General features: G+C 44.7%; 1 protein-coding gene across 2 annotated transcripts in view; it reads right to left on the minus strand.

The window, feature by feature from the left end:
* VTCN1 (V-set domain containing T cell activation inhibitor 1) overlaps window positions 1-24921 on the minus strand; it is a 68016-nt gene that overhangs the window by 24245 nt on the left and 18850 nt on the right. For both annotated transcript variants that reach the window (XM_081815786.1, XM_081815787.1), the window contains exons 2-3: window positions 11403-11467; window positions 227-574 (exon numbers count right to left, since the gene is read on the minus strand). In XM_081815786.1, the coding sequence (XP_081671912.1) occupies window positions 227-574; window positions 11403-11467 (413 nt within the window). The remainder of the gene's footprint in view (window positions 1-226; window positions 575-11402; window positions 11468-24921) is intronic.

Below are 24921 nucleotides of genomic sequence, written 5' to 3' on the forward strand. Positions count from 1 at the left end.
AATCCAGAGAAGAGTAGAGTCCAGAACAGAAGATTTTAAGACCTAATCTGATAGGGGGGCTATTTTTGGAGTTGGTGCGGGTCTTGGACAGCAAGGATGACTGGTGGCAGGATGGTCTTTGTCTTACTGGTCACTCATGAGCATAAATTATTTCAGCAGCATCCCGTGGTTCTTAGCCCCAAATACCTTTGGGCGCTCTCTTTCCCCCTTGCCAAAAGTAACTCACCTCCAGTTTTATACTCAAGGTTGGCATTCCCCTTGCCTTTGGAGGTGATGATGTAACATTTGTAGGTGCCAGCATCTGTGAGTTGCACGTTTTTCAGCCTCAGAGAGGCATTGCCACCTATCACTTGATCAGCAAACACTGCTGTCCGGCCTCTGAACATTTCATCTTGGTCTGACAGGTCGTCTTTGCCTTCTTTGAACTCATGTACCAAGCCTATAACACCTTCCTTCAGCCACTGTATCACGATATCAGAAAGCTTGATGTCAGGTTCAAAAGTGCAGCTTAGGATTCCATCCTCCCCGATGTTTCCAGCTGAGGTCAGAGTAGTGACTGTAATGGAGTGTCTCCCTGCAATTCAAGAAGCAAGGGTCAATGCCCAGGGAAGTTGTCGAATGTCTACAACCAAACCCTTCATTACCAAAGCCAAAACAGAGACTTCTGTAATAAACTAGAAATAGAGAAGAACAGGAGAGGCATTAAAAAAAAAAAAAAAAAAAGGAGACATAAGAATAGAAAGAACAGGAAGACAGTAGTCTTGAGTCTACAGCAGATCTGCTCCTTGAGAATAGGCAACCAAACCCTTGAGAGGCACCAAGAAGAGAACATACTGATCTTGGAGATTGAAGATGAGAATTTAAGTCCTAGCTTTGTCACTTGATAGCTGTGTGACCTTGGATAAGTCATGTAACCTCTCTGGGTCTCAGAAAAATTGAGGTAATATCTGTCTTACCTACCTTAAAGGGTTCTTGTGAGGATCAAATCAAATGGATGTGAACTTGATTTGCAAACTGTAATTACATACATAAGGTATTGTTATTCTTAGTTAACCAGAAGCGAAACCTCATGTTAACTAAATGTGGCTAGCAAATTGGAAGAATGCTAAGTTCTAGAGTGCTGTTACTTGTATCTCCATCTGAATGATAAAGAAACCAAAGCAGAGAAGAGATAAGTGCCTTGGTCAAGGTTATAGTGCGAGCAATGGTAAAATGAAGAATGGTACTTAATTAAATTAATTTTTTGGCTTAAGTTAGAAGCCATCCCCTCCTCTCCAAACATATCACCAGTAGAAATATTAATTATGATGTCAGCCATGTCCATGGCCTCTCCCCCACTTGCCCACTGGATGGCCTGGGCAGTCTGTGAAGGATTGGCCAACTGTTCTTTCCTCACTGGAGGCTGCTGGCTGGGGATGCCTATAGGGGTGATTTAATTAACCGAATCTTCTTGAGAGGCTCCTTCTGTGATTGGATGTGAAGTGAAGGAGAGGAGGGGTATTTGAGCCCAAGAGGAGAATGGAGCAGTTAGAAAGAAGTGTGAGGGAGAGAACATGAAAGAGAAAGATGAAGAGAGTCCTCCATCCCTAGAGCTGTCTTAGATCCTGAGGGTTTTCAAGCCTAGTTCCTGTCCCAATCTCGGAGTATCCTTTACACAGACACTTTATATTAAAACAGTCTGCACAAACCTCTCTTTCTTACAACCCAAAAAGTCCAAATTGACGAGTCCTGAGCACTTCTCAACTGTACTTCTTAGCTTCCTTATTGCTATTCCTGCCTCTGATCTTTGCCTCCGTCCAATCTATTTTGTAAAATTGCATTAATCTTATAGGTAGACCTTAAAATACAATCTGGACATGTCAGTTTTATAATCACTAATCTTCCATGGTTCCCAAGGGCTGTGGACTAAAATTCAGACACGACTAGCATGGCCTTCAAAGCTAAATGCTACATGGCACGAATACTGCATGGAACATAGTGAATGCCCCCTAGACATTAGCTCTTATTGCTACCTTTCCAGCCTCATTTCCTACCACGTCCTTTCATAGTCTCTACTGTTTATGTATATCAAGTGATTTATTGATTTTCTGCTTTCACTGGAAAGATACATAAGCAAAGTGTACATGCTATTTTTCAGATTTCAGAGATAAACATGAACACAAGGATATCTTGACATTTCACCTCTTCTAGCCCCTTAGGGATTGGAACTAATTGGCTCCTAGGCCTTTGGAAAGTAGGTAAAGGTAATGGATGAGGGACAGAGCTGGAGAAGCTAAGCCAGATGGATTTATATTAGAAAGAACAAAGAGTTACTGATGGGAGAAAAATTATAGGTTAAAAAAGAGGCAGAGGAAAGAAAACCTGTACATGGGCTGGCTTGGGAGGATGTTTTGGGGGCTATAGAGTGTGAGAGAGGAGAGACTTGGGAGCAGCTGCTATGCATGGTGGAGAGATTTGGGAGAGAATTATATGCGAGATTTGGGAGAGAAATGATAAAAGAAGATAGTATGACGTTTTGCTGTGTAATATGAACACAGCACACCCCATCCCCTGCCTTGGCATTTTCTTGAACATGCTTTAAAGATTTAATTTGCTTTTCAATTATTTTTACTTGACAGACTAATATCCAAGACATTCCAGGTTATACATGCTGGTTAAACAATTATACTACACATCTTCACACCCCCGTTCATCTTGCACCTAAAATTTATAGTTCTCTCCTCTCCTCTAGCACCAGTTAGCCAAATTCTACCTATATTCAGGGCTGTTCAGATGGCAGCCCTTGCATGAAACCCTCTTTTGATCTGCCAAGACAAAATTAATAGATTCTCTACTCTCCCATAACACTTTCCCTTGCCTTTATTATAGCAGCTGTCTCCTTCTACCTTGTGTCTAGTCTGGCCCTGGCACAAATTTGTAAGCTTTTCAAGGACAGAAACTGTCTTAATGATTTTTGTAAGTCCTATGAGGCTACGACGGTCCATTGTATTTGTCAATTTGACTGGGCCATGGATGCCCAGATATTTGGTCAAACATTCCGAGGTATCTGTGAGGATGTGTCTGGATAAGATTAACATGTGAATCAGGAGACTGAGTAAAGCAGATCACTCTCCTTAAAAGGTGGGGGGGATCATCCAATCAGTGGAAGACCTGAATAGAACAAAAACCCTGAGTAAGAGGGAGCTCCTACCACCTGACCGCTTTCAGCTGGGGCATTAGTCTTTTCCTGCCTTTGGACTAGAACTGAAACACTGTCTTCTTGGATCTTGAGCCTGCCAGCTTGGGGACTGGAACTACACCCTTAAGATTCCTGGTTCTCAAGCCTTTGGACTCAGATTGGAACTAAACCTTCTGGGTCTCCAGCTTGCTGACAACAGATTTTGGGATTCTCAGCCTCCATAATCATGTGAGCCAATTCTTTCTAAATCTCTCTCTGTCTCTCTCTCATCTCACACACACACACACACACACACACACACACACACACTCATGCAAAACCCTGTTGGTTCTGTTTCTCTGGATAACCCCGACTAATACAAATTTTGGTACTGAGAAGGGGGTTGCTGCTGTAATAGATACCTAAGCATGTGGAAGAAGCTTTGGAACTGGGTAATGGGTAGGGGCTGGATATGTGACTTCGGGCACGTTTTCTAACTGCTTTATTTCATCATTTTTTTTCATCTATAAAATGAAGATGTTAATGATAGTTAGAGGCTCCCTCAGCTGGTCCCTGAAAGGCCTAAATGATACAACACAGGTAAAGAGCTTAACACAGTACCTGACTTGCCACGTATTAGCGGTCTATATACTCTATAGAGATAGGGATGTTAAGGGTGATTCTGGTGAGGTCTCCGGTGGAAATGAGGAACATGTTATTGGGAACTGGAGGAAAGGCCATTCTGTTATAAAGTGGCAAAGAACTTGGCTGAACTATGTTCTAGTATTTTGTGGAAGGTTGAATTTACAAGTGATGGAATTAGATATTTAGCTGAGGAGATGTCTAGCAAAGGTTGGAAGGAGTATCTTGGTTACTCCTGACTGCTTATAGTAAAGTGTGGGAAAGGAGAGAGATGAATTGAAGAAGGAATTGTTAAGTAAAAAAGAACCAGGGATGCCTGGGTGGCTCAGTCAGTTAAGCAGCTGACTCTTGGTTTTGGCTCAGGTCATGATCTCAGCGTCCTGGGATCGAGCCCTGTGTCAGGCTCTGGGCTCAGAGGGGAGTCTGCTAGAGGATTTCTCTCCCTCTCCCTTTGCTTCTCCCCCGCACCCTGCTCTCTCTCTCTAAATAAGTAAGTAAGTAAATAAATAAATCTTAAAAAAAAAAAAAAGAACCATAACATGAAGATGTGGGAAATTCTCAGCCTATCCATATTGCCAAAAATGAGAAATCTGTTCCGAAGAGAACACTCAGGGTATGGCTCTACAGCCATTTGACAAGGAGATCATAGGTGCTTCTCCAGGGCTTAAGCAGGCACCTCAGCAGAAGCCAGGAATAGAGATGGGGATTGTACCAGCAGCAACACCACCAGCAGGGGACAGAAAAACTAAAGGGGTTAGAACAAATGAGACAAAATGAAGGAAGGCTGTCAGATTTCCTAGATCCTGCAGGACAGGACAGTAGAGCTATTCAGACATAAATGCATGCTATTCCTCCAGAAAAGGGAAGAATAACCCTGAAGGTGATTCAGAGATCATCAGGGCTCCTTGAAACCTTCTTGGTTTCAAAGGATGGGGGCCACCGCCTCTGTTCAACAGGCCAGACAGAGGGTCACTGATGGTAGCCTTAGAGATGGGGCTACCTGAAGCCTGGGGAGGACTTTCCAGCCTCCAGAAATGTGAGAAAATAAATTTCTGTGTTTTAAGCCACCCAGTCTATGATATTTTGTTATGGCAGCCTGAGCAAAGTAAGACAAGTGCCTAGTGCTACATTTCTACAAAGAAAAATAGTATTTGTTGAGTGAATGAATAAATGAATGAATGAATGGAGAGCAGTAGAAATCAAAGCACTATTTGTGATAACGGTTCTATCCAAAATGATTGTAGGAGTAAGGAACATTCGGTGGGATTATCCCGTCTAAATTTCGGGGAAACGTGAGCCAGTGAAAAAGAAGGCAATGAAAATACAGAGAGTCCCAATAAAATCATGGAGCAAGTGTAACTGTGTTAGAGCAAGAGTAAGTTTGGTTGTAGTTTATAAAGTGCCATTAAAGTTGAATTGAAAAATTACTTTTCAGAAAAAATACATGATTGACACAGTTTATGGGGGGAATGAAATGGTAATGACATATCTTAGTTTGGTAATTTTGCTACTGAATTAATTTTAATGTGTTGGCCCTGAGCCCAAAGGTAGAGAATTTGCTGAAATATCTCTTAGAGAACTTAATGACTGAAAGTAGGCAAGTGTGGAGTGCCCCAGGGACCTGCTGCAGACTCTAGCCCATTTAAGGTTGCATTAAAGATGTGGCAGATGGAAGGATATAATGTCTATTAAATCCTCCCCTCCTTTATCAAATCAAAAGGAGGAATAAAAGCCAGTGAGAACTGAGAAAACCAGGAGGACCTCACCGTTGCTTTGCACCCAGAAAGCAATCAATAAATGATGATCAAAACTGATTAAATGAAATGTAATTAGCAAGCAACAGCATATAGAATTGCTTCTCAAAAAAAAAAAAGATATCTGTATTCAAACTTGCAAACAAATATTGGCTCAAAGAGCTATGTTCTAGGAAACACAATCTGGCCTGGTAGGATTCTCCAGGCCTCTTAACCACCAGTGGCTCTTGTGTGGTGAGCCATAGGGCAAAAGGGCTCTAGGAGGGGTGCCTGGGTGGCTCAGTCGTTAAGCGTCTGCCTTCGGCTCAGGTCATGGTCCCAGGGTCCTGGGATCGAGCCCTGCATTGGGCTCCCCACTCGGCGGGAAGCCTGCTTCTCCCTCTCGCACTCCCCCTGCTTGTGTTCCCTCTCTCGCTGTGTCTCTCTCTGTCAAATAAAGAAATAAAATCTTAAAAAAAAAAGGCTATAGGAGGTGGGTTCAAGGCAGTTATCTCTTGACAGAGAATTCTGTTAATTGAAACAGGCACAGATTTGAACTTTAAAGTTGGAAGACCCAGCTACTTACTGAAAATATATTCTCTAGCCCTTGAGGGCTAATTACTATGACAGCTCTGGTTTGCATGGGAAAAGAGGAGCAAGCCAAAATCCAGAGTGTTCTGTTTTCAGAGGGGCTGAGCGACATTCAATTGCCCTGTGCAGTAGGAGCAGAAATCTCTTGGAAAAGTGAGGTTACAGGTAACCAAAGCAAGAATTCTTCACAGAGATTATTAATCTGGAATGTCCCAGTAGCGCTGGATTTAACCTGGAAAATGAACTTTCTTCTGTAAGATAGAAGTTCCGTAAGACAAGTCCTGTATGTTCCAGCAGCCTAGAGAACATACTGGAGGCGTTCAGCAGTGGCCACTGAGCACCTGCTGGAGCCCAGGAGTCTAGTTAGACACCATAGCACAAGGCTTAACGGTGGTAACACGTAGGCTTAAGCCGGCTCCAATATGAGTGCCATTCGTGCCCGAGAAGAGAGCAGGTTTGGGGGTAATCGTTGCTTCCGTGAGAAGAAATTAGGAAGGATGCTGGGCCGGGCTCGAGGAAGGAACAATGTGGGAAGCAGCTGGTGTTTGAGAACAGGTGTCAGGCGGTCTGGGTTCGAGTTTCAGTGGTATCACTTCCTGGATATGTGACTTCGGGCACGTTTTCTAACTGCTTTATTTCATCATTTTTTTTCATCTATAAAATGAAGATGTTAATGATAGTTAGAGGCTCCCTCAGCTGGTCCCTGAAAGGCCTAAATGATACAACACAGGTAAAGAGCTTAACACAGTACCTGACTTGCCACGTATTAGCGGTCTTAATGGTATCGATGACCATTATTAACTAGAATCATTTGGAAAGATTGCAGATCAGAGCAGCAGGCAGAGAGGAATGCTTTATTAAGTGCTTCAGTTAGAGTGACTCGTTCTAAGCCTGGTAAGAACCATGAGAGGTAAGAATTACCATGATACCCATTTTATAAATGAGGATAAAGAGGCTCCGTGGGAGCAAAGCTCTGCCTACAGCCCTGTATCTAGCAAGTCGCGGAGCCAGTATTGAACACGGTCTTGTCTGGAACTAAGCCTGTCCTCTTTCTACCACGTTCTGCTGGTATGCATGGGCAGATTGAGATACGTAGAGATTGGTATCCCCACCTTACGTAAAAACGAAAACAACTGAAAACCATATAAACCAAAGCACGAAAGGCCAACAGCGGTTTCTCAGATGATTACAATTACAAAAAAAAATCTCTCGCTCTTCCAACAATCTGTTCAGTCTTCTGTTTTGGTTCCATAAGCACATGCCTGGTTGGCTTATCCAGTGTCCAAAGATGCAGCATCTATTCTGAGGCAGTGTCCTGAGGCCTCCTGCCCTGGCCTCTCTAACTTCAAAGGGGGTCGGCCCTGGTGTGGCCAGGAAATTGTGCAAGTTTTAAGAAGTGCTATATAAATGCATTAATAATCACAAATGACTATTAATGGCCAATATAAATAGCGGTGGCAGCCATTTTCTATGCTCACGTGCCTGGTCCTTCACAAACACTTTTCTCATTTAATTCCCACAGCGGCTCTGACTCTTTTACCAGCGAGGAAACTATTTCTGGAAAGTTAAGTTATGTCCCAAAGGACCTACAGTTAGTGTCCGACCTGAGATTAGAAGGTCTCTGTCTGATTCCTAAACTCTTCCCTTACACGGAGCCGTTTGAGGTCATGCGGTGAGTGAGCACAAGGACTGGGCTAAATAGGGTCAGGGCTCTTTCCACATATCTCCCCCCTTCTCGAAGGGTCATCCACAGACGCTGTCCTATAAGCAGGGGTTAATGGGATCCTCTCAAACAGTCCACCTCAAATGCATTTTATGTTTTATGGCATCCGTATTTTGTACTTATAAGGAGTAGGATGGCTATGAGGAGGTGACATATATGGCCTGAGGAGAGTTTCAAAGACATTGAATTTTTTTCTGTATTTAGGAATATCTCTATGTCTTTAAAAGCTGTGGTCTCAGGAATGCCTATCAGAAAATAGTGCAAGTCAGAAAACATCCTTCTCTGCCACAATTCTGTATGAATGTTATTATCAGCACAGGGTAGCAGGGAGGAGTGTGCATTCTGGAAGCAAATTACCAGGGCTTGGAACTACTGTCCCACCTGCTAGATGTGTGCAACCTTGGGTGAGTACTTATCAGGATGTAGTAATAATGCTTATCTCCTATTTGTTGTGAGTAGTAAATCAGATAATGTATGCCGAGTTATTTAATACAGTGAAGTACACATACGAAGGATTCAAAAGATACCATCATCATCACTTACATAATGCCATTTCCTTAATTTCACTGCCTTAGTATTAAGCCAGCTAACATTTTATTGAATTTATCTAAAGTGTGACAATATGATGCTCTCAGGTAAGGGTTATGGTCTTTTTAATAAAGGCAATTGAGAAAAATCCAACTAAAGAGTGTTAAATTAATAAACAGCCCATTTTATCCAGAACAACCAGCTCTTACCCCCATGAAATAGGAAGGAGGTGGAAAACCTCTTCATTGGTGGTAGGCTTTTAATATTATTGGTGGAATATTGCTGAACTGAATAGACTAGCTTTTATCTATGTATCTGCCTCTCCAAGCATCCCTTCACTTGTCCATTCAAAAACCACTTAGGGAGTACCCTCTTCCGGGAACTGAGCTAAGTACCTGAGGTCACTGTAGTTACTCAACAGGAAAAAGTGTGAGTGGCAAAGTGTTGACTTTCCCAGGGAAGCTGGGACAATATGAACATTCTTGCTCGGGTAGTCAAAGCCCCTGACAAGCAAGACATAATTCCAGAGGGGCTCCGATGCCAAGCCATTTAGCCCTATGCCCAAAAAGCTTAGTCACTAAGATTTAGAGTGAAGGACAGGCACTAGGGTTTTAATTCAAGATAGTATATAAGATCCAGAAGAGGGTAAATTATAACTAAGGAAGGATTAATTAAGCATTAGTGAGGAAGGCACCGAAATGTATGCACTTATATCTTTAAAAGTTAGCCCAAAATATTTGGGCTTTATTAATATTTTATTTCCAAAAAAATATATACACATGTTTTATAATATATATTTGTCCTATGTGTGTACATATAGGAGTTATTAAAGTATAACATACATACATAAAAATGTACACATCGTAACTGTGCAGTTTGAAGAATTACCACAATTTCATCCCACGTAATTACCACCCACACCAAGAACTAGGACTTTATTATCCCTCACAAGTCCCCTCGTGCTCCTAATGGCTACCCCCTCCCTCTGCCCCTGCCTTTCTAATAGCAGAGATTCATTTGCCTGTTTTTGAACTATATATACATGGAATTATACAGAATGTACTGTTTTGTGTCTGGCTCTGTCACTCTCCATTATGTTTCTCATATGGACATGTACTCACTCTCCTCAGTCACTAAGAAATAGAAATTAAAGCCACAACAAGATTCCACAATATCGAGTGTTGGTGAGGACAAGGAGCACCGGATCTCTCATACACCTCTGGTGAAGAGTAAATTGGTAAATCATTTTGGAAAACTGAATGACAATATCTACTAAAAGCTATTTATTGCCTTCTTTGACATACTCTTTTCCAAAGTGCTTAGTTTTAAGATTTTAGAAAAAAGAATTAAAAGACAGCAAACAAAGCAGAAAGAGGGACGTTAAAAAAGATAAAAGCCAAAATTAATAGGAAAACAATCAGAGAAAGTAAAAACGTAAACCTGGTTCTTTCAAAACCACTGTTGACCTCATAAACCTGCTTTTTAAGAGGAGACGGAGACACACACACACACACACACACACACAGTGCCCAAGATTAGGAATAGGTAAAGAGATAACATAAGAAAGAAAATGAATTATAAAGGGATCTTAGCATGAAACAGGCAAGTACATTCAGAAACAGATCCATACACATTTAGATACTTGGTTTCTGATAAAAATGGCACCTGATGAGCAGTGGGGGAAGGGCAGTGGTTTTAAAAAATGGCGCTAGGTCAACTGGAGAGCCACGTGGAACATGTGAATCTTGACCACTATCTTGCACCATACCCAAAATTACTTCTGGATGCTTAATAGATATAAATGTGAAAGGTAAAACAATAAGGCTTCTATAAGATAACCTAGAAAAACATCTTCATGACCTTGGGATAGACAAACACTTCTTAACCAAACAGGTTATAAACAGCTCCAGTATAACGGAAGAGATGGATTAAATGGACTAGATTGATATTAAGAGCTTCTGCTCATTGAAAGACTTCACTAAGAGAGTGAAAAGCCATAGAGTAGAAGAGATTTTACAATGCATATCACCAAACTGCATCCAAAACATATAAAGAATTCCTACAAATCAAAAAGAGAAAGACAGATAATCCCATTGAAAAATGGATGAAAGACAAAATAACTTTTTTTAAAGATTTTATTTTTTTAAGTAATCTCTACACCCAACATGGGGCTCAAACTTACCACCCCGAGATCAAGAGTCACGTGCTGTACTGACTGAGCCAGCCAGGTGCCCCGAAATACCTATTTTTGATAAAGAAAGTGAGGAAGGGGGCTAATGCGTTTTTGAGGCAAACACATCTACCATGTGTTTTCTTCATTTAGGCCTTGTGACCACAATTTGGTGGCCGCACACCCATGCCAGGGGAGAGGGACAGAGAGAAAAGGCAGCTGGAACTATAAAAACTAAAGTCGCAAAGGGACAGCTTTGGCCGCGGGCTAAGTTAAAATAGAAATGTTGGCTGGAGTCAGGCGGTTTAAGGGAAATGGAGCAAACATGTCTGCCTCAGAGAAGACGGCTGCTGGCCTACCTCACTCAATGTCTTACTTAAGGTGCCTCCACAACAGATGCTTCCAAGACGTGGTCCGCACAGAAGAGGAAAGACAAAACTCTTCCTGCAACTGACAGCTGCACTCAGAGACTCACCCTCCACTGGTCACAACCAGTATTCTCTTTCCCTAAGACCCCGGTGTGCAAAGACCTCGTACTCTTGGACACGTCAGCAGAAGCTTCACCGAGCAGGAATCCTCCAGGCCAACCCCTGGTAGAATGGCTCAGCCACAGCCCTCTCCCTCGGACACCGTTTGGTTCTCTCAACTACCTGGTGACATTATCTCCCGGCCCTATAGCTGAGGAAACGGAGGCCCAGGGGGGTGAAACGACTAAGGCGAAGAGAGCATAGCCAGTAAGCAGAAGAACCAGTGTTCTACTCTGAGATTTTTCTGCACTCTTTCCATTCGGCCCCATGGAGTGGTTGGGCCGGAACGGTGAGGGGTGAGTGGGTCACGGTAACGCGAGAAATCACATACCTGAAATACCAAAACCGATGATAAGGGCAATGGCTCCAGCCAAAATAATGATGATGCTAATAATGCTATGGAGAGAGAGAGAAACAGGAAGTTACTCTTCATTTCACTTGACATGCTGCCTGGCGGCTGGGTTTTGTGTGTGTCGTTTGTCAGAAGTGCTACTGAAAGCATCTTGACCTCTGTCCGCACCGTAAGCCCCCTCCTAGAAAGAGGTGCCTTAGGCAGGGATCTCAACAATCCCCATCTCCCCGGGTGCTGGGAGAGATGAAAGGAGTGACCCCTTTATCTGACGTCGTGTATCATCTCACTGTCCTATTTCCAGATCGGGAAAGACCCCGTACAAAGATGGTTGGGGCAAAACTGATGACATGTCTGGAGTGCTAAGTGCGACTTGAGGGGGACGGGTCCCATACTCAGCCCACACGGAGCATCAATGCCCATCATTGATCTACCTGTCTTGTCTCCTTCCATAGACTTCACACTACACTAAGGACAACAGTCATGTCTTCGCCTGTACCCACTTGTCCCTAGTTCCCTGAGCCCTGTAGATCCTCAGTGGGAGTTTGTTTTCTCTTATTAAGAAAGTAATACAGGGTGGCACCTGGGTGGCTCAGTCGTTAAGCGTCTGCCTTCGGCTCAGGTCATGATCTCAGGGTCCTGGGATCGAGCCCCGCATCGGGCTCCCTGCTCCGCGGGAAGCCTGCTTCTCCCTCTCCCACTCCCCCTGCTTGTGTTCCCCCTCTCACTGTGTCTCTCTCTGTCAAATAAATAAATCTTTAACAACAACAACAAAAAAGAAAGTAATACAGGGGTGCCTGGGTGGCTCAGTCGGTTAAATGTCTGCCTTCGGCTCAGGTCGTGATCCCAGGGTCCTGGGATCGAGTCCCGCATCGGGCTCCCTGCTCCTCGGGGAGCCTGCTTCTCCCTCTCCCTCTGCCGCTCCCCGTGCTGTGCGCTCTCTGTATCAAATAAATAAAATCTTAAAAAAAGTAATACATATTTCTTACAGAAAGTTTAGAAACTACAAATAAGTTTAAAAAAAGGACAATAAAATAACCTGCAATTCCATCATCCAGACACAACCATGGTTAGCTTCTTGAGATGTATCCCTGCCCTTTTTCAATGAACAGATTAACAAATGACATTGGGGGGAAAAAAATAAGGAAGTACTGTTTACATTTGCTGAGTGCTAGAATTACTTGGCAGACATGTTGTTCTAGGCACCATTTATGGATGATATCATTTATCTATTCAATAACTTTACGAGGTAAACACATTTATCATCCGCATTTTACAGATGAGGAAATGACACAGGGAGATTAAGCATCTTCCCTCAGTGCACATTGTTGGTCAGTGGCCGAGCTGGGAATGGCATCTGTCTCTGGAATCTGCACTCGTCTACTCCCCACAGGCTCCTCGAGCGGCACCAGCTTTAGCTGCTGAGAGTGACTCAGGCGGAACAGAAGGCCCAGGTTGGCGCTGGTGTGTTGGCAGAGCGGCTCCTGGGAAGCTGGCCCATTGCTGCCCGCCCTTGTGCACAAGTCGTCAGGCAGGTGTCCTGGGCCACACTCTCTCCCCGCTGGCAATTCACACAGTCCCCACGCCCACACTGATGTTACTCAATAGCAGGACAAAAGAGAGGCGCAGGGAGGCAAAGAATGGTGCCACAGAGAGAACAGGGAAGCGCGGGACGTTTGCCTTTCTGCCCTGAATAGGCTCATTGTACCCAGCTCCCCCTGGCTCAGGGATGGGCCCACCGGAGAGAAACAACAGACGTACAAGAAACCATTTGAGTAAACAGTTTCCCTGGAGGTCAAGCCCTCATGAGGTGCAGCAGTGGGGGCAGCAAGTGAATAAGCCAAATGATGCTTCTAATAATTGGGTATCTGCCATTGATTCTAAGAGGAGACCACATCGGACAACTTCCCCCTCTCTCTACGCCTCGGGACAGCCTTGGTTCTCACTGCTCTGAGTGTGGGAGAACAGCTACACAATCTCAGCAAGAGGCATGGACTGCTGAGCCAGAGAGCGGACTTGACTTTGGGACCTGGGGTCTCACTTACCTTCAATTACTTCATGTCTCTGAGACTTGGTTTCTTTATCTTTAAAATGGGAATAAGAGTAATTCCTGCTTTACCTGCTCTAGGGACTGTGTTAGGGACTGTGTCCGCCCCCACCCCCCAAAGTTACATTTTGAAGTCCAAACCCCGAGTCCTTCAGAATGTCCCTTGATTTGGAAATAGGGTCTTTGTAGATGTAATTCGTTCGATGAGGTCATACCAGAGTAGGGTGGGCCCCTAGTCCAATAGGACTAGTGTCCTTATAAAAAGGGGAAATTTAGCCACAGACATGCACACACACCCAGGAAAACACTACATGAAGATGAATGCAGAGATTATAAGCCAAGGAACATCAAAGATGGAGCACAAACCACCAGGAGCTGGAGGGGAGGCCTGGAGCAGACTCCCCCTCATCCTCTGAAGGAAGTGACCCTGCCGACGAGTGGAGTGCTCATCTCTGGAGCTGTGAGAGAGCACGTTTCTGCTGGTTAGGCCATCCAGTCAGTGGGTCTTTGTTACAGCGGCCCAAACAAACTAATATAAAAGGGTTGTTTTCAGATCAAAGTAGACAGCGGTGGGTGGCATACTCCATAAAGGGCCATTCACATACTGCTTTTTACCATAAAAAAGTTTACCTGCAGCTTTTTGCTGTACCTTTGTTATTAAAAGCTATGACTTGGGGGCTCCTGGGTGGCTCAGTTAAGCGTCTGCCTTCGGCTCAGGTCATGATCCCGGGGTCCTGGGATCGAGTCCCGCATCGGGCTCCCTGCTCAGCGGGGAGCCTGCTTCTCCTTCTGCCTCCCACTCTCCCTGCTTGTGCTCTCTCTCTCTCTCTGACAGATAAATAAATAAAATCTTAAAAAAAAAAAAAGCTATGACTTAATCCTGGGGACTAGCCCAACTGGTAATAATAGCAACATTATAGTATTTTGATACATCAAAAATACCATGCACCAGGCTCTGGGCTGGTGTCCAATGAGCATTTTCCCCTTTATCAAGTCCTGCTGAGTAGCTCCTTCATTTCTCTCACACCTCTTCATTTCTGTCTTCACTGTCCCCGGTCACCACTGCGTCTCCCCAGCATCTTTCCGGTGCCCTCCTCACAGTTTCCCCTGTTTGCAGTCCGGGATTTCTATACAGGAGCGGCCGAGGGGAGACAACCCAGTGGCAAGTGGAAGCTGGGGTGATGAGGGGGACAGTGGACATGCTGAGGTCCCGAGCGTGGCTCCCGGACTGAGCCCGCGTGGGTTTGAGCCCCGGTGCCACCGCCTCTAGATGTGTGACTTTAAGTTCCCATTCCTTCTTGTTCAGATTAAATGAGTTACCGCAGCGTTACCACGAGTTCGGTGATTTCTAAAATCACTTCGAATAGCGCCTGGCACCCGGGAAGCTTCAGTAAGTCCTAGCTATTCCGGTTCTTATTTTTCTGCTGCAGTGATGTAACCAACACGCTTCTAACTTAGAATGTATGTTTCCTTGGTGGTGCCCATGGGAGCCGGTGTGGGGGTGAGCCCCTCGGCTCAGCTACTGAGCTCTTTGTAAGAATGATTACCAGACTGTAATGGAGTCATCATAGTCCTCTGCTTAAAACTTTGAGCACCCTGTCATCTCCCCCATGGGAGATTCACTCTTTGATGTGGCCCACATGGCCTTTCAAAGGGGTACCTTGCCTTCTCCCCAGTCTTTGCCTCTCCGCACATTTCCCCTCGAAGATTGCAGACCCCCCCACCCCCCGGCCACAGGCCCTCCCTTATGCCATCCTCTGCCCTCTCTCAGGCAAAGCAAAGACAACGGAATGGATACCTGGCCGCTCACCGACAGGAAGGGGACGGTGGGGCTTGTGTGTACCCATCAGAGTGGCTGAGCCCAGCTCCGTCACCCGCAGACCCACATGTTCCCCCAATTGTGGAAGCACAACCCTCCTGGCTATCAGCGATTTCTCTTAGCGGCAATCACCTCGAGGTTTGCTTCGGAGCTGCCGATCCCTTGGGAAATAGCTCACCCTCCAGAGCCTCGGAGAGAGAAGCAGAAACTCTCAGAGCAGCCAAATTACCTAGTTCCTGCCTGCTGCTTATTAATTTTTTAAAAAGTTGAGTGAAATCATCACATAAGGTGTTCTTACATTGCTTTTTGGTTTTTACTTTTCCAGCATAATTTCCGATAACGATGCTGCAGGAAATTTTTAATGCTAAGCTGTCTTTTAACCACTGCATTGGAATTCACAGTGCACATTTGTTAGACACTCCTTACAAAGGGGCCCAGATGAAAACCAATGCTTTTGGAGGATTTGTTCATTTAGGAAACATTTATTATTTATTGTGTGGAAGATATTGCTGGGAGGACATTGTAGAGATGAAGTGCCTGCCCTCAAGCAGCTTTTCTTTTTTAAAGACTTTATTTATTGGAGAGAGAGAAAGGGAGAGAGACAATGAGCAGGGGGGAGGGGCAGAGGGAGAGGGAGAAGCCGACTCCCCACTGAGCCGAGAACCTGACGTGGGACTCGATCCCAGGACCCTGAGATCATGACCTGAGCCGAAGGCAGACGCTTAACCGACTGAGCCACCCAGGCGCCCCCGCCCCAAGGAGCTTATAGTGTAACTGAGGTAAAACACACACACATGCACGTACAACATACACAGACACACACAAACACACACACACACACACTGTAATAACACAAGACACGTGTGGTCAGGGCTTCAGTAAAGAGAGGAACAAAATCTCACAGGAATTCTAGGGAGTAGGGTGTATTTTAAATCTGAGGGAGGGCGCCTAGGTGGCTCAGTTGGTTAAGCAACTGCCTTCAGCTCAGGTCATGATCCTGGAGTCCCGGGATCGAGTCCCGCATCGGGCTCCCTGCTTGGCAGGAAGTCTGCTTCTCTCTCTGACGCTCCCCCGTCTCATGCTCTCTCTGTCTCTATCTCATTCTCTCTCTCAAATAAATAAAAAATCTTTAAAAAAAATAAATAAATCTGAGGGAAACAAGGGGGCACCTGGGTGGCTCAGATGGTTAAATCTGAGAGAAACAGGGAGAATCGAAGTGTATTTCCATGAACAAATTTCAAATAAAGTAAAGAGAAAGGCTTCACTGAGAAATATATTTGGCCAATTCATGCTGCTACATGCTCTCTAAGGCAGAAACCCGAAGAAAAGTGGTATTTCTGTTGCACGGACAGGGTCAGGACCCAAGCATCATGCGCAGGGCTCTGAGCTGGGAGAAGGGGCTTTCAGGGGCTGCAGGACTCAGAGCCTTGCAGGGGACAGACTTGGATTCTGCCAAACATGTAGTATGGACTACCCGAGGATGGTAGTTCTCTCACATGTCTTTGCTTCTGCTGCCACCGCCTTGAAAGAAATTAGGCATTTCTGGGCGCCTGGGTGGCTCAGTCGTTAAGCGTCTGCCTTCGGCTCAGGTCATGATCCTAGGGTCCTGGGATCGAGCCCCGCATCGGGCTCCCTGCTCAGCGGGAAGCCTGCTTCTCCCTCTGCCTCTGTCTCTCTCTCTCTCTGTCTCTCATGAATAAATAAATAAAAAATCTTTAAAAAAAAAAAAGGGGTGCCTGAGTGGCTCAGTCGGTTAAGCGTCTGCCTTCAGCTCAGGTCATGATCCCGGGGTCCTGGGATCAAGCCCCGCATCGGGCTCCCTGCTCCGCGGGAAGCCTGCTTCTCCCTCTCCTGCTCCCCCTGCTTGTGTTCCCTCTCTCGCTGTGTCTCTCTCTGTCAAATAAATAAATAAAATCTTAAAAAAAAAAAAAAAAGAAATTAGGCATTTCTGTGAAGACATGATATGTGGGTTCCAGAAAAGGCTCACACTGTACCAAATCACACAACACAGGAGCAAGGCTTATGGGGAAAAACAGGGTTAAGGGCAGACCACTCACAACCTAGGTGACTTCGTAATCGATCTACTAACAGAAAATACTACTTGGTATGTGGGGAGATAACTCTGACAGCCAAAGCGGGCAGCTCAGTAGGGCCAGAAGCTGCTTCAGGGGCTATTAAAAATGCACAGAAACAATTGAGCAGACACAGACTGAGGGTGCTGTGCGCCAGTGAGTTTTCTGGAAAGATGGGTACATGGGGAGGGGAGCCTAGGACGTGCCTCTTTGGGGAGGGAGCTCCAAGGGCAGGTATTTATTTAAAATTAAAAAAAAAAATAAAAGCGCCAAACAAACCTGAAAGCCACACCAAGCCACAAAATTCCCATGTGGCAAGAGGCCACAAGTTCAGAAGGCTCTCCTCATCCCCACCCCTGCATATCAGCTCTAGCTCTGTTTCCAAAAACAAGGGATTTCTGGATCTGCTACGCAGTGTGTAAAGCACTCATTCTGGAAGACATAAGCGTTCCTTGTTTTATCCAAACATTAATGGTTTCTATGTTCTCTAATTTCTGCCTCCTTCCCAAATACTGACAGAACCGAGAGATGCCACATTCCTTAAGATCATCAGCTTACCTCCACTTGAACAAATGATAAATGATTAAGACTCTGAAAAGTAGATTAAGTTAACACACATATGATTAATGTGAATAAATTATACTTTTAAATTAAATATACCAACCAGAATATTTGAGTAAATCAAGTAAATATTTGAATAAATCGAACATATTACTTTGTTCATAAACTAACCAAGCGACTGAGTTTATAAAGAACACTGAAATTGAAGACATTTATTTCAGCCTATCCAAAACATTTCTCTCTTTTTTCCCCCCATCAAAGGTGAAAAGGAATTATTTTTAAATACTATGTGGAACAGAGCATTGGGCTTTAAGGTAAAATTATCTATCTTCTAGATATCGATTAGTACAGGTTTTAAGTTTCTGAGAGGCTTAGATTATTGTCCCCTCAAACACTTTTTCCCCATCTCTACAGTCCCCTGCTTTATATCTTTATATTGGTAAAATCAAGGCCGGTATTGATCTAGGGAACTGCGAGCATGAGCATTTGTGAGTGGTAAATGGAAGGTCAGGAAGCAATTGGCAAAGAGGAGACTGCTACGTGAGCTTCAGCAGTGGGTGTGGGGTGGGGGGCGCCCTTCTGGGCAGCCCTGCCCTGTCCACATTGCTCTCATGGTGGTGGACAGCATGGCTTTCTGTTTGGGAAAGACATTTTAGAAAACTGCATGGGAGATACGTGGGTGCTTTTGAGTATCAGGTTGAGGCACCCTGTCTTCCTTTAAGATGCCACTAAGAATCATGACACGGTATTATGGGGGTCCTCCAGAGCACAGGCCCCAGGATTACATCCTACCTGGGCCTCAATGCCACAAAACCAGGGAGACACGACCAGCAAATGGATTGCATCTCGCATGCCAGCTTCTTCTGAATGATCGATAGTAATGGCCTCAGATATTGCGTTGGAGAAGATTGCAAGGCTGCCTCCGGGCTCAGCAGCAGAGAGTACCATTCATGATGAGTGACTTCTGAGTGAGCATGGAGGCCCCGTGAGTGCCATCTCTGGGCTAGCAGCAACACAGGAAAGGGGGCTTCAACTAGCCACTAGCCACCAACTACCAGAGTCTTAGGCTAAGTTTATCCAAGAGTAATGACAGTAAAATGGTGAACACTCGTCTGTGTGCGTTTTTGGCCCGCACTTTAAGAAGAACACTGATGCACGTGTTTGTTTAGGACAGGGTTTCTCCGGCTCAGCCCTATTGACCATCTGGGCCAGATAATTCTTTGCTGCTGGGGGCTGTCCTGTGCATTGTAGGATCTTTAGCAGCATCCCTGGCCTCTCGATGCCGACAGTCGTCCTGCCCTTCTGTGACAACCTAAAATGTCTCCAGACATGTCACTCCGGTTGAGAACCACTGATCTAAGAGAAGTGGGACCAGCAATGGTGTTGTGATTAGAAGACATTGCCTTTGAAGAGGAGTTGAAGGAACCGGGGTCGTTTAATTTAGAGGAGTCGAAATATAGTGACGATCATGTCAGAAATTGAAAGGTGCCATATGGACCTATTCTCTATCACTCTGGAAGAAACAAAGGCAATAGGTCAAAGTTCTAGGAGGTGAGATTGAGATTCGGTATACAGAGAAACTTTCCGGCAGAGCTCCCTGGTCCTGGCCTGAGACTGCAGAGTTTCCCGTCACGGGACATGTGCGCACAGATAGGAGTTGGGAGAGTTTTGAAAGTCCCTTTCCAAAAGTGAAAGGATTCCATAACTCGATGTTCCTCAGGATTTGCTCTGGCCCTTCCCCTGCCTCAGTTGTACATTCTGTCTATGCCTCCTAAAGCCTTTATTAATAACATAACAGTGATAGCTAATACTTCCCGAGTGCATGGCCTCATTTATCTCACTTAATCCCCACAACGACCCTACGAGATGGGTACTATTATCTTTCTTTTTAGTGTTAAGGAACTCATCCAAGGGCTCACCCCTAGATTATTGAATTATAGCAGGATTAGACTTGGGTCTAATACTCCGTCACCCATGGCCTTAATTATTACACTGTATGTTATATAAATCCAAAGTTTTCTAAACCCCGGGGTTCAAGTCAGTTCCAGGCTCATGTTTTGTGTCCAGTTGTAACCTCTGGACAGACACCATGCCCTATCTTCCATAGATGGAAGAAGTTCACCTCTCTAGGTGGTATCTTTGGTTTGAGACTCTGTAAGGAAAGCCGAAAGGCGGAGTAGTAACAGGTGGAAAAATGCAGAACGTGAACAGACAGACACGCTTCCCTAAACAATATTTGAGTTTGCAGCAAACCATTCTATTTTATTCTTCGGCCCGCTCTATTTATACCTGCCCCCTGATTGCCCATGAAGCACACACGAGCATTTCATCGGCCTTGTGCACACTGTTTCCCAGTGATGCAAGCAGAGCGAGACAAAAGTCAGGATAAGGTTGATTGCTAGTCTTTCCCTAATCATACCTGTGTTTCCCATTCCTCCCTATTCTCACTGCAGAGCAAAGAAAAACGTTTCCAGAAGATGTCTCCAGCCATATAACCGATCCCATTGTGTTTAATAACAGACACACTGCAGACAGTTTATGAACCTCCCATGAAGGGTCTGTAATGTCAGAAAAAGCAGGTAGCCCTTGAGCAGTCTGTGTGGGCTCAACTGAAACAGCCTAATTGTAAGTCTTCCAAACCAAAGCCTGGGAGAGATTTCCAGGGGCGCTCACGGCACCTGCAGTGAGGTTGGGCCGCTAATAAGCACATCCTTGTCATGATGGGTGGTGGTTTTTTCGGCTGCTCTTCTCGCATGCATGGCCTCCTTCCCAGTGCTCCAGCCCGGTCCAGAGGAGGGCAGGAGCACTGCTCGGTGACAGCCTGGTCACTTCTAGAATGGATGGAACAAAGAGAAGGTGCTGCTGTACCTCTCGCCTTATCAGCTCCACGGAGAACCCGGCGTTCTTTTCCTAACGAAGCCTTGATGGGAGCAGGGGGCTTGTATAATTGAGTGACACTGCAATTCATCCTATACCTATGTCCACATTAAGCACTACTGTCTCCACAGGATCGCTGTTAGGGTCACAGAAACAAACTACGCTTTGTACAGATATTAGTTATTGTTCTTAAATTATTAATGTTCATTCTTATTTTTAGACCTTCTCAGTATCCTTCAATTTAAGTGGCTTCTCATTGCTTGTAGATCAAAGTTCAAATTTTGCTTAGAATCTGAGACCATCATGAAAGGCCCCATATTATCTATGTGACCCTTCTCCCCTTCTGGAGCTGTGAATTCTTAGCAAAATGATCTGTGCATTGCCCTCCGTTGCCCTCTGCCTATAACATTCTTCTACCACTTCTCTGGCTATGAAAGGCGGGCCCCATTCAAAGCCCGGCTCAGCTCTGCCTTTTCTCTGACACCTTCCCTGAAGGCCCAGCCCAGAGCGGGCTCTCCTTTCTCTTTCCTTAGTGGATTTCAGGGGGTGAGGCAGGAAGGGGAACCACAGGGGGCAGGGCCCGAGAGAGGGGAGGAGGGCCAGGCACTGGGGTTTAGGATGGGGGCTAGAACACAGGAGATGGAACTGAGAAGCTGGATGGGGGAGGACAGGACAGTCTCTCTCTGGGGCGAGTACATTTCCCATAAGCCTTTCTCCCCATCAGTCATGGTGACCTGGGCTCTGGCAGATGGATGGCCCACGGAGCAAATGACCTGGAGTCTAGATTACCTTTGCAACACCCGAAAGCCACAGTGACTGTGGCGACTTTTCATTCCTTTCTTGCCTTCAGGAAAGCCACACTGTCACAAAAGAGATTCAGAGAAGTGCTTGGGCTGTCTTCTCTCAGAAAGCCTAGTCCTGGGATCAGCTCATTGTTTATTCATTAAGAAAGCTGGAAACAAGTCTGTCACCCTCAGAACTTTACTGGAGCACATATATACCTGTCAGGCGGTCTGACGCCCCTGTGTTCTGAAATGGGATACAGTGTCATATTTGTACCCCCCTAAGGCATCTGTCATTCACTCTATCTCAGTCATAGCAGGAAAGCTCCCCAGTGAAAGGCAGACCAGTGTATTCCGGAAATCAAAAGGGATATGCTGTTCCATCTTCCTAAAGTCTGACCCTGAGTTCCACCACAAAACCTCACCTGCTAGGACGCACATTCTCATTGTGTAGACGTGGGCATGGTTCTGCAGGTGTGGATGTAGGAAGCTCGGGAGGATGGACGTGTGGCAGTTAGACAGCCTGGCCCGTTCCTTGAGGGCCCGGCCTGTTGGAGCCACGCTCCTCAGTCACAGACCTGGACTGCTCACACCAAGGATGGGAGTGGAGACAAACCCTGTCCTCGGATCCATCCTTGAGTTAAACTCCTCTGTGAGAGAAAGACAACTCTCATATGATCTCACTGATACGTGGAATTTAAGAAACAAAACAGAGGAACACAGGGGAAGAGAAGAAGAAAATAAAACAAGACGAAACCAGAGAGGGAGACAAGCCATGAGAGACTCTTAACTCTAGGAAACAAGCTGAGGGTTGCTGGAGGGGTGGGGGAGGGGGGATGGGGTAACTGGGTGATAGACATTAAGGACAGAGGGTGATGTAATGAGCACTGGGTATTATATAAGACTGATGAATCACTGACCTCTACCTCTGAAACCAATAATACATTATATGTTAATTAATTGAATTTAAAAAAATGAAAATCCTCTGTGAGCGTAACCCATGGCTGGCCCAGGGTTTGGCAGTAACCCAGGGATTAATCGGTAACAGGGCTACTAGGAAACACAAAATTTCTGTTTTATCTTCTGGTGTAGACTTCTACATATTCAAATACTGTATTTTAGTAAAAGCTTAAAATTTAAATCTAAATATAAAATATTGATTTGAGCATAAAAAGTAAAGAATGTATATGAATTCTGGAAAGTTTAAACAGTTCGAACACAAATACAAGCTCAAGAAGAATTTACATAAATGTTGGATACTTCATTCCATTTCTTGCCCCATTTCTGGCCCCCTACCTCCGTGTTTCAACTGTTCTAAACTACTCTGGGCCCCTAAAGATGTCAGGCTGTTTCTTGCCTCCGTGTTTTATTCCTGCTGTTCTCCCAGTTCTTAGAACATGGTAGGGACTTAATAAACGTTTGTTGAATAAATGCTTCGCCTTAGAGAATGCTTCTCTCAGAGTATCAAGCGTGTAGTATTTAAAAGTTGTTGAATTAATGAATAAATCAAATATCCATGCTGTGTTACTAAGGGAAACTAATGCAGTCTTAACTTTCGAACAGCCTTTTATGGGAGAAATTATCATTTATATTCCTCTCTAAAGGAAGATAATCTTTTTAAAAATTAGGGTCTATGAAATCTTGCTGGTGCCATGAATTCTAACACACTGCCTGGGAGGGCAGGAAATAGGAGAAGACCTAGTTGGCAGGGTGGGGGGGACAGGAAGTGAACCTGGAGATGGAATTAATTGATCACTGCTGTGCTTGATCACTTGTTAAACTTGGGTCCTTTCAGTCATTTCTCTCCACCAGTGATTTACAAAATAGAGGTGTCCCTCCACAAGAAAAGGGAACTCATTGGGGAATGGAAAATTTAAATTTCCAGCAACAGTGGATATAAATATCCTTTAAAAATAACAATCTTGCTTTAAAAATGCTCTACGTGCTGAATCAAACCCAAAACCACACACACGTTTTTTGAACACTGGTTTTGCTGGCAGGAGCGTAGGAGAGGTTTGCAGAGGCTAAAACGAAAGAGACTCATGAATCCAGACAGGTAGGGGCAGCACGTGGTGGTTTCTATGCCGTCTAGTGGCCAAAAGCTTCCATCTTAAGAGCCATGCTGAAGACGGAGGCAAAGCTAAGGGGCCACGCAAGCTGGGGGCTCTGAATTAGAGACTCACATAATCCAGGACCCCCCACTCCTCCAAAGGGCAACCACCTCATCTGGTCTTGGTTTCGGGGGACGAGAAGGCAGCACTACCCTGAGATGGTGTGTATACCCGCCAGTTGTCACGCAGGTCTGAGGCCTGATTTCACAAGGCCTCTGGTTCCAAAGGCACCTAAACTAAGAATCAAATGGAAAGGGTTCCTCGTTGCTAATGGGCCTCGTTGCTAATGGGCTAATAAAGCAAAAGCAAACCTTCTCTGAAGACATACGCTCTCAATCCAAGCCTCAACGGATTTCAGCAGGTGAAATTTCCCGGACTATATAAGCTCATAATAAAAAATCACAAGGAAAAAGGTACCGTGAACAAGAATTGGTAGAAACAAGCAGCAGATTTGGAATGAAAAGACTTCAGATACTGAAACCACGGAGTACAGAATATAAAATAAGACTTTTCAATGTGTTCAAATGAAGGAAGGAGAGAATGGGAAGCTTGAGGAAGGAGCAAAAGACGCAATCTGACCGGATAAAGGTTTGAAAGACAACTAAACAGAACGTCTAGAAATGGAAAATAAATCATTGAAACTTAAAGCTCTGGGGCAAATTCAGTTACAACTGTATACAACTGGAAGGAAGACTTGGTTAAGCAGAAATAAGAGCTGAAGAATTACACATGATGCGGTATAGAGAAACAAGGAGATGAAAAATATGAAAAAGAGGTTAAGACACACCAAGGCCAAAATGAGAAATTTTAATATAATATCAGAGGTAAAGAATGAGAGAGAGAGAGAGAGAGAGGCAATATCCGAAGAGAAAAAGACCGAGTATTTTTTAGTATTTATGAAAGATCCCAATTTTCAGATTCAGGAAGCTCAGTGAATCTCAAGTAGGGTAAATGAAAGCTACAAGACACTCCATAACGCAGCTGATGAGCAAAGACCAAAATGATCTTAAAAACGGTAAGAGAGAAGATAGATTACCCAGAAAGGAATGACAAACTAATAGCTTGCTTTCTAAAGTCACAAGGGATGTCAGAAAAAAATGATGGAATGATATCTTCAGAGTGCTAAGAGAACAGGAAATGCGAGATATGAAGCATAGTTCTAGTGCCCAGCAGGGATCGCAGACACAGATATGATATAGAGAGAATATGGCACCCAACATGAAGCCTTCATG

Source organism: Leptonychotes weddellii, chromosome 4 (assembly GCF_054177405.1).
Source record: "Leptonychotes weddellii isolate Sample4059 chromosome 4, ASM5417740v2, whole genome shotgun sequence".
Classification (NCBI taxonomy): domain Eukaryota; kingdom Metazoa; phylum Chordata; class Mammalia; order Carnivora; family Phocidae; genus Leptonychotes; species Leptonychotes weddellii.